Consider the following 16,046-nt stretch of genomic DNA (forward strand, 5'->3'; position numbering starts at 1 on the left):
CTTAGCACGTAAGTTTCTGACACTGTTAAAAAATCAGTTGGAATTGTGTTAAATACACAGTTTTTTAGTTGCATGTTCTACTTACAGAAAACTGTGGTACTGTTGTAAAAGGATCGAAAAAAGGATTAGATGTATCAGCAGGGAATGTCTTTATCTTTAAAAAAGATAAAGAAAAAGATGTTACTTTCAGAGCATAAAAATGCAAAAAGAAAAAAAAAGCAGCAAAGCATTGCAACTACAGTGACATATCCAACAAACTAGAGCAGTTCAGCAGTGCTTGGACCAAACCAAAAAAAACCTCTCCAAAAATGCATACAGAAACCTGATGATGAATAGTCAAAGCATAAATATGAAAACTTGATAGATTATTTTTACCATGTAATTAAATCTGTTGTGCAAATATGGAGCTGATTGCATACAAGGTATCTCCCAATTCTGTCAGCAGCCACTGGATCATCACCTGCTTCCTTCAGCCAGCAATACATTTTAAAATATGTAATACGAAGTGCGGGAGCAAATTCTGCAGTGCAGGAACTTTGGCTAAAGAAATTGTGTTTTACATATTTAGACTTCCAAGTTTTCAGTTACACAGTTGCTGCCAAAGACAGTCAGTCATGTAAGGCAGGATCAAAAGAAAACCATCTGCAAAAAAAGCACCAGGAACAACTGTTTGTTTCAGGCAGCTACAAGGTCCTGTGTCGAGAGGAGGGCTGTGGATAAAGGATGACCTTAGGAGGGTTTATTGAAAGGTGCCTGGAGACGGAGAGGTGAGAGACCAACGTGTTCATGTGCCGAGAAGCCTGGGAGCTCCCAGGGCTCGGTCCGTGAGCGTATGGTCACGGGTGTGAACAGGCCCTGCTGGAAGCCACTTCTTAAAATAATTTCAAACATCAACTGAAATTAAAGAAACATTAAAAGCAGCAACAATCTCTGTCCCACTTCATTGCGAATGCTGTTTCCCATGATTTTCCTCTCTAGAACGCAGACTTATTCATTCTTTCAAAGAGAGGACGAAATATCATATAAAGGTATCAATTTTGAACTGCATGCCATGCTTTCCATTTGGAAAAATGCATGTAAAGGTGTGTTTTTCACTTTATTACAGAAACTACTGTGCATTTGTTTGTTATGCGTGCCTTCAAGCATAATTCACTAACTGCAGATAACTGTTGTTTAATAATGAGTAAAGCTACCCCGAGGGCCCTGAGCCCTTGTAGGCCAAAGCAAAACCTGAAATTACGACATCAAATGTAATTAAGTAAATGTATAGTGTTTATTTGGTAAATAGAATAACAGAAACATATTGGCTTGTAAGGATGCCAAGGGAAATTAACAGCCATCTGTGGGGCCACTTCCGCAAACATGTGGAATTAATCTTGGCATTAATTGTCAGGCTTCTTACACACGAGGAGTATGGATGGCAATGATACAGTTAAGCGTGTAAATACCTTTTTGACAGAATAGAGCTGTTTATAAGTCAATTACACTGGTGCAAATAAATAAACAACTCTGCAAGGGAGAAATTATTTTAAATCACAATTTTCTATGCAAACATATTAAAGAAAACTTCACAATCCTTTTATATTTCTATATTTATGTCTGTTAGCAAACTGTATGTGTACTACATTGCTGATTGAACCTACTCATTAGATTGAAGCATTACCTCCTTTCAGGTTTGTTATGTTACGTCATACCCAGAGCCAAGTCCGTCAACACAAACATGGACAGCTGTAGAATGTCTCACTCTTCTGAGAGACAGCAAATAGCCATGAGCCCAAGTTGTCATTCTCAGGTTATGAAGGGTGTACCATATGCTGTTACGTAACGTACGTACAAAATGCAAGTGCACTCCATTACAAACGCAATCTTTGAGCCAAAGGCAAACAGGGATGGGATGTTGGTTGCTCATATGCAGTATGAGTTTGGTATGCTACAGCCAGAATCTCTCTAATTTTGCAGGTTGGTCTCACTGGGGAAACGAAGCGCAGTTACTGAATATAGAAAATAAAAATGACACAGAACAATATTCAAGAGCCCACTGGGATGTGGGACCGGAGGCGCATAAGAGGAGTGAGCCCTGATTGCACGCTGCAGCACACAGCCATGCAGAATACTCTCTTGCAAAATCAGTACTGCAATCTGTGGATTGTGCCCGAGGCCAGCCTACATATCAAACACAGCAAAAAAATGGTTAACCTGATTTAGTTATCAGTGTGAATTCCTCTCTCAGGGAGCCTAGCTAACTCTAGCTCGTGGCAGAAGCAGCCCCTAAACTTTTCCTGGGTGCTATCTTCTCCCTGCTGCAGCAGCATCTGTTGAAAGATGCCACCTGGGGACTGAGAAAGGAAGAAGAGCAGAGCCATCTCCACCACCTACTGCAAACCTGCAGTTCCTCCAGCTTCTCGAAACCTTCAGCAGCTTCTGGGCTTCACCTGGGATTGCAAACATGAGGGGAAAAGGGAGAGGGAAGAGGAGGTGTGCAGGTCTGTGTGCAGGACAGTCTTGTGAAGCCGGATTGTAGCTGCTTAGACTAGCAAAACACAGTGGCTGCCTGCGTGTGGATTGCCTGTAGACCAGCTGCTGAGGCACTCTGTCTACTTTGGTATAAGACAAAACAAGAGAAATAACAGCTTTGAGCTTTACAACTGAGCACAAAAATTCCTGTGGTGGCAGGTTGAGCCGCAACCATGCGCCCATTGCAGAGCTGCTCAGATGAACATGTTCTGGCACAGTCGGGCTCTTCCACAGGAGCAAAAGGGAACTAACCGGTGGCACAGGGGCTACAGAAACACCATGAGCAACGAGAGGTCAGAGCTGTGCTCTCAATAACAGCATAGGCAGACTTCTAAGTATAAAACTTGATTTCAAGCACACCTGCTCTCTCTGCAAGAGTGAAACAGTCTTGAAGCCAAAGTCACAACTGTAAAACAACCTTTAAGGCAGGTCCCACAGGTAACTGTCACGTCACAGGGGCATGGCATGAAAAGGGAGCGAAGGCGTTCTGCGTTCCAGTGGCATCTTGCACGCTGTGGGCTTGTTTCACAACCTCAGGCGCCCCTTGCTGGAAAGGTCAGGGTGCATTACCACAGCAGAACTACTTTGAACAAGTATCTACTTGTCTAGAATATTTAGCTTGGCAAGTTTAGAATTTACTAAGCTTAAAAGAACAGTTGACTCTTCTTTTTTTCTTTTTCTTAAAAGAATAATACAAAAAGGATCAGCACCGTCTCAGGGAAAGTGCAGTAGTTGAGTAATCTTTAAGGAGAAAAATCTGAAAACCAGTCAATGTAACAGTCACACTGATTTTATGGGAAAACGAGTGAAATTTTATTTCTCAAAGATTCTTATTGCATTATTAACTGTCCATGGGGGTGACATATTTTGAAGGTATCTTTGCCACAACCAGAAAGAATTAGCAGGACTGATTTTCCTTGATATTTATACTGCAAGGTAGAATGAAGGAGGGTGAAGGAAGAAAAGGGACGATAGGACGAGAACCTTCCCCTTTTCTTTGCATCTGTGCAGAGAATTATTCTGGACAGAATTTGAAATCTCAATAAAAACAATTGTACTTTCCTGAAACAGCTTTTTGATGGGTTAGGAAAAAAACCTGTAATGTTCTAATAAAAGCAAACGGAAGTGGAGGGAGACAAAGAAGGAGTATTCCCACCTGAAATGAAAACAGCAGGAGGCTTGTGGAAAATTAGTCAGCAGTTGGAATGTGTTAATTGATATAAAATTAGCTATTTTTGTTATTTCTATCAGAGGAAATACTACAAATGTCCTTGCTGTGACAAAAAAAATACCACTTTTGGGAGAAATGGGCTTAATTTGGATATGTTCTCTTACGTTTAAGGTAGTCAGTATATTCACTGCCCTGCCACAACCTTCTTTCCTTCTGCAAAGGTCTTGTAACATTTTCTGCTGTTGACACTTCGCTTCACTCCCATCCCCTGCACCTTGACTGGAGGCCTTTATGATATGCTGGAGAAAATGTGAGGTCTCCATGGGTTTACACTGTCACTTTGTATACTGGCCAGATGGAAGACAAACTTTAGACCAAACACTTCACTAGGTTCCTGTGCATCGCAGCAGAAGCAGAGCTGCTAACACCTGAAGCAGTATCATAAACACAGCTCTCAGTATACACATGTAGCTAGAGGTGCTTTATTTCAAAATACATGATCTAAGTTGAATACCATCGCATCCATACAGCACAAAGACATGTTTCTACTCATCAAATTGAAAAAGATCAGCAGCCAAAACCACTGGAGTACACTGTGTTAGCATTTCCCAGTCCTGATGTGTGATGTGAAATTAAAAACACCATTAGACCTAGTTTCCAAAACCAGCGATATGATTCTGGACTCTGCAATAAAGCTTCTTGGCTGCTGTCATACCATTTTAGTGGTTGAAATGAATAATGAGGTGGAAAATGTAAAAACAAAGAGTTTCTGGCATTTTTCACCATGCAATACCCAAAGGCCAAACAAATTCTTTTGAGTGGGAGTAGTTCCTGGCCCTAATGATTGATCACTCAGGTAGTGTCAAGCCCAGTTCACTCCCTTCATGTGTGGCAACAAAACTGGCATGATAGGTAGGCAGGGGTAATCACTGCCTGGAAGCACAGGGCAAAAATCAGACCAAACCAGTGCAGTCCAACAGCCTCATAACAGGACGGAGTACAATTGGCTAATCAGTCTTGGAAAAGGCTGTGTGAACGAAATGCCTTGATGAACCACACTTGGTGCGAATCCTACGTGCATTGCATCACAGGCCAGCTTCTTTTCATGGGATGCAGGATTTTTTCCACTTGTTGAAATGATATCTAGGTGCCAGTGTCAGCAAACAGATTTCATTCACACACTTTAAAGAGGGGTAATTTTGCACAGATGTACCACTGAAAACATCCTAAGGCACCAAATGTGAAGTTTCTGAAGTGGACGGGTTTCTGTGCAAGCTGCCAAGCGAGAGAAACACTACATGTTCAGAACCTCCCTGCCTACTGTCACTCCCTCTGGGGAGGTAACACTGTGAAATCTCCCTCCCAGCTCCATCTGGTTTTCGGGTCTCCCTTGCTCATCTTGCAAATAACTGGCGGAGATTGGAGTTCAAGGAAATGCTTCAAACAACAATCACTGACACCTAAGAACCAATGTAAGTGACTCCAACTGTTTGATTCATCTAACTTATCTGTTTGCTGCAAGTTTCCACAGGACTGCAGTACAGTCTCCCTCCCCACAGGTACCACTTAATTCTTTTTGGTAAACTGAGAAAGCTCCACCTTGAAAGTCACGTTCAATCCACGGTATCCTTGCTGAGACAAGCTCTCTTGTGGTCCCCTCAAATGGTGAACTTGCCATTCCTCTGCTCACTTCCATACGCCAGCCCTTCTCTGGACCCTGCTGCAGGCTGAGTCCATCTGTCCTGGAACAGGCCCCGGAAGCGTACACCATCTTCTTGATGTCTCACTCGGTGCTTGTACAACAGGGCTAATACTTCCCATCAGATACTTTCCTCCCTCTTAGAGTCACTTTATGCAACTCTTCCTAACATAGCGGCATTGTCAGGAGGTGGCTGTGTGGCTCCTTGGCTGTGCTTCAGTAACTTTTGGCTCCCAAATGGATGCTCAAGGATGTTCATGGGAGTAATGTGGAAGGTTCAGCCTCTGCTGAAGCTTGGCTTTGCTGCAGCTACAGCATTTCACAGATACTTAATGCATAGTAGTTTGTGACTACAGTATAAGCTATACACTATTTACAACCAATCTACCTAAAACAGGGTAGCCAAGATGCCCCGGATAAAAACTTCAATCTTCTTGACAACTTTTGGACTAATTTGCAAGGGCAGCCCTGCAAATCACGTTGGTGCTAGTATCCCTCTTATGCTGCCTTTATAGATGGAGTACTCTGTTGATCTTCACTCTAACGATTGTAGTTATGGGTTGCTAGTAAAGTGGTTTCAGATGTATTGTGAAGGGACAGGGGACGACCGTAGTAATGTTATTAAGTCAGCCCAGCATCTCTACAGCATGTTGGAAGGAAATGCATGTCCTGGATCAGTTTCCCAATGTAGCTTTGCCTCGAGACCATTTTTGAGAAGACATTCTTCAAAAGAATACAGAATAATGACAACTCAGATGTGACAAAAGCAAGACAGTGTCCATGCTCTCACAGTCTTTGGGATTTTCAGTACTCTCTGGCTGATGCTGTGAAGGCGAGCAAACTTAAGCAGAACATAACTCAGCATGGGCTGTCAGCCCAGTCACCATCCCCTGAGGAAAATGTGGCAAGGCAAAATGATGTCACAGTCTTAATGCATTGGCTAAAATGCAGACTGAAGATTGCAGCATTTGCTTGGTCTTTGTTTAAAACCAGAAACGAAGCAAACAAAAAGCAGTAGGTATACTCGCTGGATACGGTTGCTCTCCAACACTTCTGCAGAATAAGTTAGTTGCATTGCTAGGACAGCTAATGCAAAGTTACCTTTTTTGCCCCTTGGTCTTTACCACTGAAATCAACGATGATCCAGTGCCAGGTGCCTAGATCACATGCACAGCCAACAAAATTACGTGGCATCTTCTGCAGATGGAGGCTGTTGTCGTAGAAGAAAGTCACTAGAGATGGATAACATGAAGAGGAGGAAATGAGTACTGTGATTCCTGCCAGCTGAGAGTGCCCCAGGAAAGCCATATATTTCCCAATTTGACTGCCAGCAAGCAGACTATACATGCATTTTGTACCAGATGGAAACTCACCACTAGCCACACCTGATTATTTCTAAGTATAGACAGTTACAGATCGCCATCCAATAACTATTGGTTCACCATGCCTCATTAACAGGGACACTTCAAACCCGGAGACATTTCAACAAAGGCTGACTAATAACGACATAACATACCTGCACTTTTTCAAAAGCATCAGGATCACATTTGTCCATTGAAAAGTTAGGATAGATTGACGCAAACAGTGCACTGCTTGACCCTTGTCCAACACAAACAGTTTGACTTTCTACTGTAAACAATCTCTACTTCTGTAAGAGCAAAAGCTGGCTGAAAGTCCTTAAGTGTCCAGAAACTCAACCAGCCATGGTCTCCTTGAATGTCAGGATAGTAAGAAACACTTTGCATTAGTTTTCTGTCCTATTTTTCTGGGCTAGTGAGCTCTGCCAAAATCCCCAGGAGTTTATACAGTTCATTATTCTAAAGAAAAAGAATAGCACAGGTAGATCAAAGTCAGTGCATCTGCAGAAGAAGTATTAAAATGATGAACTGGTGCACTACTTTCATATATCTATCCAGAAGGACACTTGAGTGTACTTTCAACTTCAGCGCGTGAGTCGTCCAAGTGACTACTGCAGCCTTAATCTGTGCATGTGCCTACAAGTTTTGGTGACCTCTCATGGATTAGGATCTACTATACACGTAGGAGTGCCGACTGCTGCGCTGTGCTGCAGTTTGCCAGTCTCACTACTCTCAAAGTCTGGTCTGAATTAAACTTCTGTATGACAATAATCCATTTGTTTCACAATACGCCACCCTTTCCAACATGCATCATGGAAACAGATTACTGCTTCTTTAAATGTAATGGATGCAAAACTGTTTGATCCTATCAATAAGACCAACTCAAGTAGAAGCTAGAAGTCTATAAGGAACAACGTTTTGCTTGGTTTAAGATTTGTGTATGAAAAATTCCAATCCCATACCCAGTAAATCATTTGTGATAAATGTTACGTATAAAAACCTATTTATTCATAACCTCACACCCTTGACTACGGAATCATTCATATCACCAGCCACCAAGCACTGAAGAAACACAAAAGTTCTGTCTCAACTGCGAGTAAAATCTTGTTGTGTTCAAACACAACAGTTCGTTAGGTATATACATTTACAGATTCAAACACTTGCATTGTAATACTTTGCCAGTTCAGTGCCATGAAACACATCAGATGTCTCTGTGCCTGTTGAGTCCCTCATTAAAGCAATCCAGCATCAAAGTAAATGCATTGTTCCTTTTCTTGGCTTATTTCCATTTTTTCCAAGAAGAAATTGGGATGCTATCTTAAGAGCCAGTCTCCCAGTCTGAGACACTGTGCTGAGGCGTGTTCCATAGTTAAAGAGATTAGTCCCAGCCAAGGGATAATCCCAATTGATTAGGGCTATTAGCACATTGCTCACTCTCTCCCATCCTTAATTACAACAGAAATTTCTCTTTTGGACTGAGAGGAAAAGTACAGAACTCTTCTGCTCGGCCCAGAAATGACAGCAGTTTGAATGCCAGAAGGCTGCTCTATCATTTGAGCACAGCTCTACTTCCCCATAATTTGTTTATTGGGCAAAGGATCCAGAGGATCCATTATTAAAGGCATCTCTGTGAAAGGGACTGAAGGAGATTATAACGTTGCAGTGAACAGGAAAAGAAAAGGGAAATGGGAGAGAGGCCAAACAACGACAGTCCTCTCCCTGGAGGTCTTGTGGCTCTTCTTCGGGGGAAGAAATACGCTGTGAATAAAATGTCACAGGCAGACCAGATGTCCTGGTCCCCAGTCAGTGACTTCCTGCCCATCCCAGCAGGAGCTCACAGGGGAGCCAAACTGGGAGCTGGGGATTTCCTGCGAGGCAATTTTCCAGCACCACTGCCTCCAAGGCCCCTTCCCAGCACCATGTGGTGATGGAGGATGCCAAAACCCACTGTTGTCTGGCAACCTCTGCTGATGTTATGGTCCCTGGGAAGATTATAGTTAACTCATTCAATCCAAAAAACCCTTGAACCCTTTCTAAATCCTAAGAGGAGCAGAAGCTGGTCGTGTCAACCTTGTAACTGAGAAACAATGAGGGGGCTTACAGTGATGGCTTTAACTTTCTCCCCAAGATGCCTGGGATAGCTGATGGCTAAGACCTGGGATACTCTGTTTTCTTGGGGGTGTTGTTTTGATTTAGTGTTGTGTGGGGTTTCTTTTGTAACCCTGTGCCTGCTGCTTTTAAAGCATGCTCTCCATGAGCTTGGGAACTAACGGGTCTTGATGCAGTAATATGCCCACTTCAGCCACATTGTAGAAGTGAAGAAAAGCCTTTACCCCCACGCTGCCTCAGTGCCCCTATTCTTGATGAGGGAGAAAGCACAGTTTCTTCAACCCTTTTTTCCAAACCACTAGCAGCAAGGCAGGAGAGATCTGAAGGACAAAATCACTTTAGAGGCACAAGCAACCATGGGCTCTGCTGACCACAGACATTTTGAAGAGAGTAAGCTTTGCCCGTGTTCTGGGCAGCTCAGCCACTGCTGCAAACACACGGGCTCTATCTGGACGGGAGCGCTTGAGCTTCATGGTTATTGATTTTGACAGTTTGCTTGACTTGGATGCAGCATGAGACGAGTGCCAAACTGTGCACAAATTCAGGTAGTCAGAAGCCCACTGCACTTGGCATATGATTTCCCATCTCCAGCACTGCCAACAGGGCTCTCAGCAAAGCGTGTGCACATAGCATGGTGTGCGTGCCAGATGGCATGGGCAGCTCCTTCATCAAAATACATCTTGGTAATATCTGGCACTTTGCCCAAAGTGGCCAGGTGATGTTCCACAGCATCAGAGCACTTGCAAGACTCCAGCCAAATTTTTGGCAGAGGAACAATAAATAATATTGCTAAATGAGTTTTGTAGAGGTTCACTTTCCTGAACTCACTGGCTGTTCCTCTAAGAGGTGGGGTTTGGTCTTGGGCTGCTGAACATGAGATGAATGTCATGCCATAAAGCAAGCCATAAATCCACAGTTCTTCCACAGTGGTGGTTTTGTGGCCAAGTTCCAAGGAATAACTAAGGAGTATGCAAGAACTCTTTTCTAGTCAGCAGGCTTAAACTGGATGTACAGGACATCTACTTCTGTAGAAATTTTCTTCCTCAGCCCAAAACAGTTGATTATTTTGTTTTTCAGAGGGTGATAGAAGGGGTAATGAACAGAAGAGGATTCTTTCTACAGAGTTCTGTGGTTTTTAATCCAGTTACCGTGAGAGTTGATTAGTTGGAATTAAGCAACTCCTGTTTTCTTCCTTCCACAATTAAATTACAATTTTCCTCTATTATCTACAATATTTGGGACAAGGCTCAGAAACTGTGGAATTAACACAGACATGCTGAGATTTCTGCAAACTTCAATTTATCAGTGCAACTTACTGGTTGTTTCTACTATTGCCACTCTTCTGAGTTATAAGACTTGTCCTAGGCTCTGTACAAAGTCAAAGCAAAAGATCTGGCCTGATGTAAATCTCACGAGCCAATGACTAGGTCTCTCTTTTGGTTTTGCTTGTTATTAGACAGACTACAACAAATTAAATACATAATATGCCTTGGTAGGGGATTTTCCCACTGTTGTGAATAACAGTAAAAAGCAGCAGACGAATAGGCAGGTCACAAGAGAAAGTTGATGGTCTTACAGGTACTGCTGGTGGTTCATCAGAGGAGATGCTGTTGGAACTGCTTAGGAATTCTCATCAGGAAATGCCTATTTATTCAAATGGAATGTGTCACAAAAGAATTGGTGTGGTACAAAAGAATGTGCTTATCTTAGCATTTTGTCAGAGGAGGCTTTAGTGCCCAATTTAGAAATTACATTTTGGTTGGAAACATGAGTTCACTGAAATGAACATTGGCAAGTTCATCATTTGACAATGTGACGCCCATCTATAAGAAGAACCAGAAGGAGGATCTGGGGAACTACAGGCCTGTCAGCCTGACCTCGGTGCTGGGAAAGGTTATGGAGCAGTAGGGAAGTGATCGTTCTCCTGTACTTGGCACTGGTGAGGCTGCACCTCAAATACTGTGTTCAGTTTTGGGCCCCTAACTGCAAGAAGGACATTGAGGTGCTGGAGTGTGTCCAGAGAAGGGCAATGAAGCTGGTGAAGGGTCTGGAGAACAAGTCTTATGAGGAGCGGCTGAGGGAGCTGGGGTTGTTTAGTCTGGAGAAGAGAAGGCTGAGGGGAGACCTTATCGCTCTCTACAACTGCCTGAAAGGAGGTTGTAGCGAGGTGGGTGTTGGTCTCTTCTCCCAGGTCACTAGCGATAGAACAAAAGGAAATGGCTTCAAGCTGCATTGGGGAGGTTAAGATTGGATATTAGGAAAAACGTCTTTACTGAAAGAGTGGTCAGGCACTGGAACAGGCTGCCCAGGGAGGTGGTGGAGTCGCCATCCCTGGAGGTATTTAAAAGACATGTAGACATGGCACTTCAGGGCATGGTTAGGAGACATGGTAGTGTTGGGTTGACCGTTGGACTTGATGATCCTAGAGGTCTTTTCCAACCTTAAAGATTCTATGATTCTATGAAATTAATTAACAAACATTACTTGAAACTGAAACACTTCACAATTGCTATAATGAAAACATTTCAAATTTGCCTGATATGACTTCTCTCTACCTTCTTACCACTCTCTGACATTTGATTCAGGATGTTTTCCAAAGGACAGGCTTTTGAAAGAAAATGTAGACAATTAGATTTTACTTTATTCAAAGAAGAAAAAAAAAATATATTCCCTATCAGTTCCCATTAGTCAGTTGACTGGCAAATAAAAAGAAACTTTACTTGCTCTTTTTGTTGGTTTTACAAGTTGAGTTACCCAGCCAGTCAAAAAACAGCTCAGAAAGCAGATGTTTTCATTTTATGTTAGAGCTTGGAGGCATTCAATTGAAATTCCACAGAACAGCCAAGCAGTTAGCATCACACTTGCTATCACACTGGAAAAATATGAATTAGAATTACACATATATCAATTCATTATGGGGTTGGAAAGAAAACAAACACACAATAGTTACTCACTGGAGTCTAAATGCAATTGTCACTAATCAGAGTGAGGAAGAAAAATTATGAACTTCACAGCTGCTGAGACAAAAGGAATTATGTACTCCTCAGACCACAGGAAAGGTGATTAATATGCCTTTATCAAAAGACTTTGAGACATAATAGCTTCATCACTATACTTGTCTCACTGAAAGCAAACCTAAAAAGATATACCTAGTTTCAAGTAGGCTTTTGCACAGAAGCTGAATGTTTTTCTATTACATGGGTTACTGTAGAGTGCAAAAGAAGGAGACTCAGGCAGTACAGCCAAAAGTTGATGCTCTATGTCTAAAAAGCCCTGTCACTTTTAGTATTCTTTGGCAGATGTTACACCTGCTTACTGCTTCTAAGGACATGAAACACATTCACTTGAAAAGTAAAGCAATAATCAGAAATTTAAAAAAAAAGATGTTAAGCAAAAGTATGATTGAACATATTGGCCCTGATTTACAACAATATGCAGGTTCTAATGGATTTACTAAAGATTCGCCTTCTCAGCTTGTAGCAGGAGGCAGATGTCAGCCAATTTAAAATCTGTTCGCTTGCATTTACTTGATCCACTTCACTTACTCTGGTGTTGATTTCAAGCAAATGAGAAAGCTGTAACTGTCATGGAATGATTACATTTTTGATGGGGAGGCAGGAGAAAGGGATTGCAGGTAGTGTTTTCTTTTTTTTTTTTGAATCAACAATAATGCTTATGATCCTCAGGTTTTCTGACTTTACTAACCGCAGCTGAAGTGGTGTCAGTCTATATACTTCAGAGGCACTTAGAAACGCTTTGGACTAAAAATGGTTATTTCACTGATAACACAAAAAAAGCACAGAGTCTTGCATTGCCCTGTCTATGGTGTTTGGTAGTTTCAGGTGCTCTGTATTGTTAGGGAGCAGTCTCCCCAAGATCTTGCCTGTCAATTGGCCTCAAGTCACTGCTATTGCAGTCAAGCACATCCTAGATTCCCTCTCATAAATCGATCAAACTTCATTTTAAAGTGACTTCAACAGCCACAGTAGTCCCATTTGGAGTACTACTCCAGAAACCACTCTCCTTGCAAATGTACTTTATCACTCCCACAGCCCTCAGGAAAAGCATCTGTGAAACCACAGGCTTTCACAGATGATTTGACCTAAAGCTAAATCATTTTGTTTGTGGGGTTAGTGTTCAGCTGGATCAACGAGCTGATCGAGCTCCTGTCACAACCCCACTAAGGAAGCTGGGACAGAAGAATCCATCCAGCACCCATCTACAGAAAGACCTGGCACCACAACCTCAGTCCTCCAGCTTCATAGGCAAGTCTGTAAACTGCCATCAAACTACCAACAAGTAAAGGCACAGCAAACATCCTGCCACAGGGCAACAGCCTCGCAGACTTTGGTTACAGAGCACGAGCAGTTCTCTAAGCTATTTGCCTGACTGTATCTCCCTTCAGGCACACACCTGGTAGAAGACCTACTGGTCTTGTGGTGTAAAAGTCTTCTGAAATGAGCTCCCAGCATGTGTCAGGCACGTTATGGACTCCAGCCAGAGTTTTAAGCTCCAGGACCAGCTCTGCTTGCATGATTTGGCAGAAAACAGATTTATAGATAGGCATTTGCTTCTTTTATAATTTCTACAGGCATGGGGCCGGCACACGGAATGCCAGAGGACAGTTAAGACAGCACCTTAAAATGTACAGAGATGACTAAAAGTTATTGTGTATGGCAGATTTTGTCACCTCTCTAGGTAAAAGCTTATACCACCTAGATCCAAGCTACCTTCTGACATTCCACCCTTACCTTCATTGCAAGTTTTATAAAAAGCTAGCCAGTATTTTAAAGCAGTGAATTAGAAGATACAAAGTAGGCACAGTGCAGAATCATGCCTGCACTTTTTTCCACTTAACAGCTTCCCCTCTTTTTGTACCTTTTCTTGCTCATGTACTCATCATATCCGTTTTATCACAGTGTGCACTGGTGCAAAGTCGGCAGTGGATTTCACCTTGTGATCATTTTATTCCTTGCAGAATTCACTTTCAATTAGTTAAAGAAATCGGAAAGTGTTGAATCATCTGTCGTACATTTACAGAGTGCACTGAGTTGTTCTGCTCAGCATACAGATAATGGGGGGGAAAACATTCATTGAGCCAATGAATTTAAATCACTTAAATAGAGGCAAAATCAAAAGGAAATCTAGATGTTTACAGTTTATCTTTTAGCATTCTCTCATTTTGCTTCTTCACTGACTTTGTGAGGCCTTCTGTAATGGATGAATAGCAGCAAATCCCCAAATAGTTGGGTAGCAGTCAAAGCATTTTACATTTTTTAGTGGATGTAGAACTAAGATCCAACAGGCAGTCTCTGAGCGTGACTGCATTCCCAGACGCTCAGTTATCTTGCATATTAGTAACTCAATAGACTTCTTATGAGACTGGCATCCACCAGTAAAGCCCCATGCCTGAGCATGCAGAGGTACATATTGGTTGCAAGACCTATTTCTAGCACTTTATGTGTGCAGACTATAAGAACCAGCTATCAGGGAGTGTGAAAGTACAATCCAAAATGCATTCACCCGTTATTCTGACTGCCCAAGTGGCATGATTGTTTAAAAACCTGTTAGGTCCTCTCTCTAGTTATTAACATCCTTTATATACTTAAATGATGCTCAGGTAATTTGCATTTGCTTGATTCAGACTGTGTGCTCCCAGGAACCTTGCACCGCATGCAGCGCTGAGCACTTTCTGCAAACCCCCAGTCAAATGTATCATACCCAATTTGTCTGAGCAGTACAGTGCACCCCTTCAAACTGTGTTCTTATCTGGTTGATGCCCTTTTCTTACAGCAGAATAAAGGTCCTTTGCAATATCAGTATATTCAAAGTATTCCTTGAGTTCCCATGGAACTAGATTTATTGCCTGTTGTTACAAGTTTTTTTGTATTGAAGTTGTTTGCTTTAGCAATTGCTGCTCCTTGCTTTTTCTTAGTTTAATACGGAGTTAAAGGGCATGAACTTGAAACAGGGAATAAATGTACATTTAACGTGCTGCTTACTGCTTTGAGTTCTTATCTGTATGTATAACGTTACATATAAAAGACAAACTGCTTCTCTGTGCAAATTCTTTTGCTTATAATTGGCCATTGCATGTAAGCTTGAATGTGCAAATGCTTTTAATTGAGAGGCCAGCTTAGAAAATAGCATTTTTGAACATTCTCCTTTGAATCCAGCTCATAGTTATTGCTTCCGATTCTCCTTGTACTAAGAAACCTTTTTTGTCGTTATGAAGATGTAAAAGTAGAAAGCTTCTAATTCTGAAATATATCACACAGACTTCCTAAGTTTTTTGAGGCCTATTTTATCTTCAGCATGTAGTTCACCACAAACAAAGCATTTATAAATTTGTCTCTGACTGAAATGTTTTAAAGACCTCTGGGGAATGCAGAGTTACAGCCAATTAGATGATAGATACATACTATCTAATGCTCTTATCAAATATTAGTCTTGAATTACATTATAGCTGCTTTTTTTCTAGAATTCAGTAACAAAAGGACAGCCTATAGAGCTCTTAGAATTTGATATGTTTGCCTGTCTTCCACTGAAATATTGCTTTGCACAATAAGTGAAATGATCTTCAAAATGAAGGCAAGAAATACTGAACTCTTTTCCCACTCTGTTATTTGGCTTTTTGCAACCTTGCAAAATTATCATAAAAATTTAGCAACTAAAAATCCAATCAACTCTTCTTTATCAATATAACAAATATTAAATGGGAATGGAATTAGAAGGTTCTTTACTCATTCTCCTCTACTCACTAGAGACTCAGTGAGATCACTTTCAGTGAATAGGATTGTCTACACTACTGAAATAAAAACACTTGTTTCCAACTCATGCTAAAAAAAAATGTAAAAATATCTAGTTTTACACTGAAGGCCATTTATTTTTAATTTTTAAACTATCATACTGGTAGTTTATACCTTTTAAATGTTGTATCTCAAGTTTTAAAAAGGCAAATAGTTTTCTACTTACCGTTTTCCACCAACAGATGGCAGGTGCAGCCCTAGAAATTTATTCACTTGATACAGCATGAAATAAGAACACATAGTCTGCACTTGCCAGCTGTAAATTGGTGCTCTCTGATATCTCGTCAGATGTGATCATGATTTAGTCCTAGCCCATGCACCTTGCATTTTCAACTTTAGTCCAAGTTTAGGAATAGCTAGGTTTGGTGTGTAAGACTGCTAATTCT

The 16,046-nt window shown here is 41.5% G+C and overlaps 1 protein-coding gene across 5 annotated transcripts in view; it reads right to left on the bottom strand.

The window, feature by feature from the left end:
- EPB41L4B (erythrocyte membrane protein band 4.1 like 4B) overlaps positions 1 to 16,046 on the bottom strand; it is a 190,292-nt gene that overhangs the window by 10,489 nt on the left and 163,757 nt on the right. For 4 of the 5 annotated variants that reach the window (XM_075084416.1, XM_075084414.1, XM_075084413.1 and 1 more), the window contains one exon: positions 86 to 154. The exons of the other annotated variant lie outside the window; for it this stretch is intronic. In XM_075084416.1, coding sequence (XP_074940517.1) covers positions 86 to 154 — 69 coding nt within the window. The remainder of the gene's footprint in view (positions 1 to 85; positions 155 to 16,046) is intronic. 5 annotated transcript variants of the gene reach the window in all.

Source organism: Phalacrocorax aristotelis, chromosome 2, assembly GCF_949628215.1.
Source record: "Phalacrocorax aristotelis chromosome 2, bGulAri2.1, whole genome shotgun sequence".
Lineage (NCBI taxonomy): Eukaryota > Metazoa > Chordata > Aves > Suliformes > Phalacrocoracidae > Phalacrocorax > Phalacrocorax aristotelis.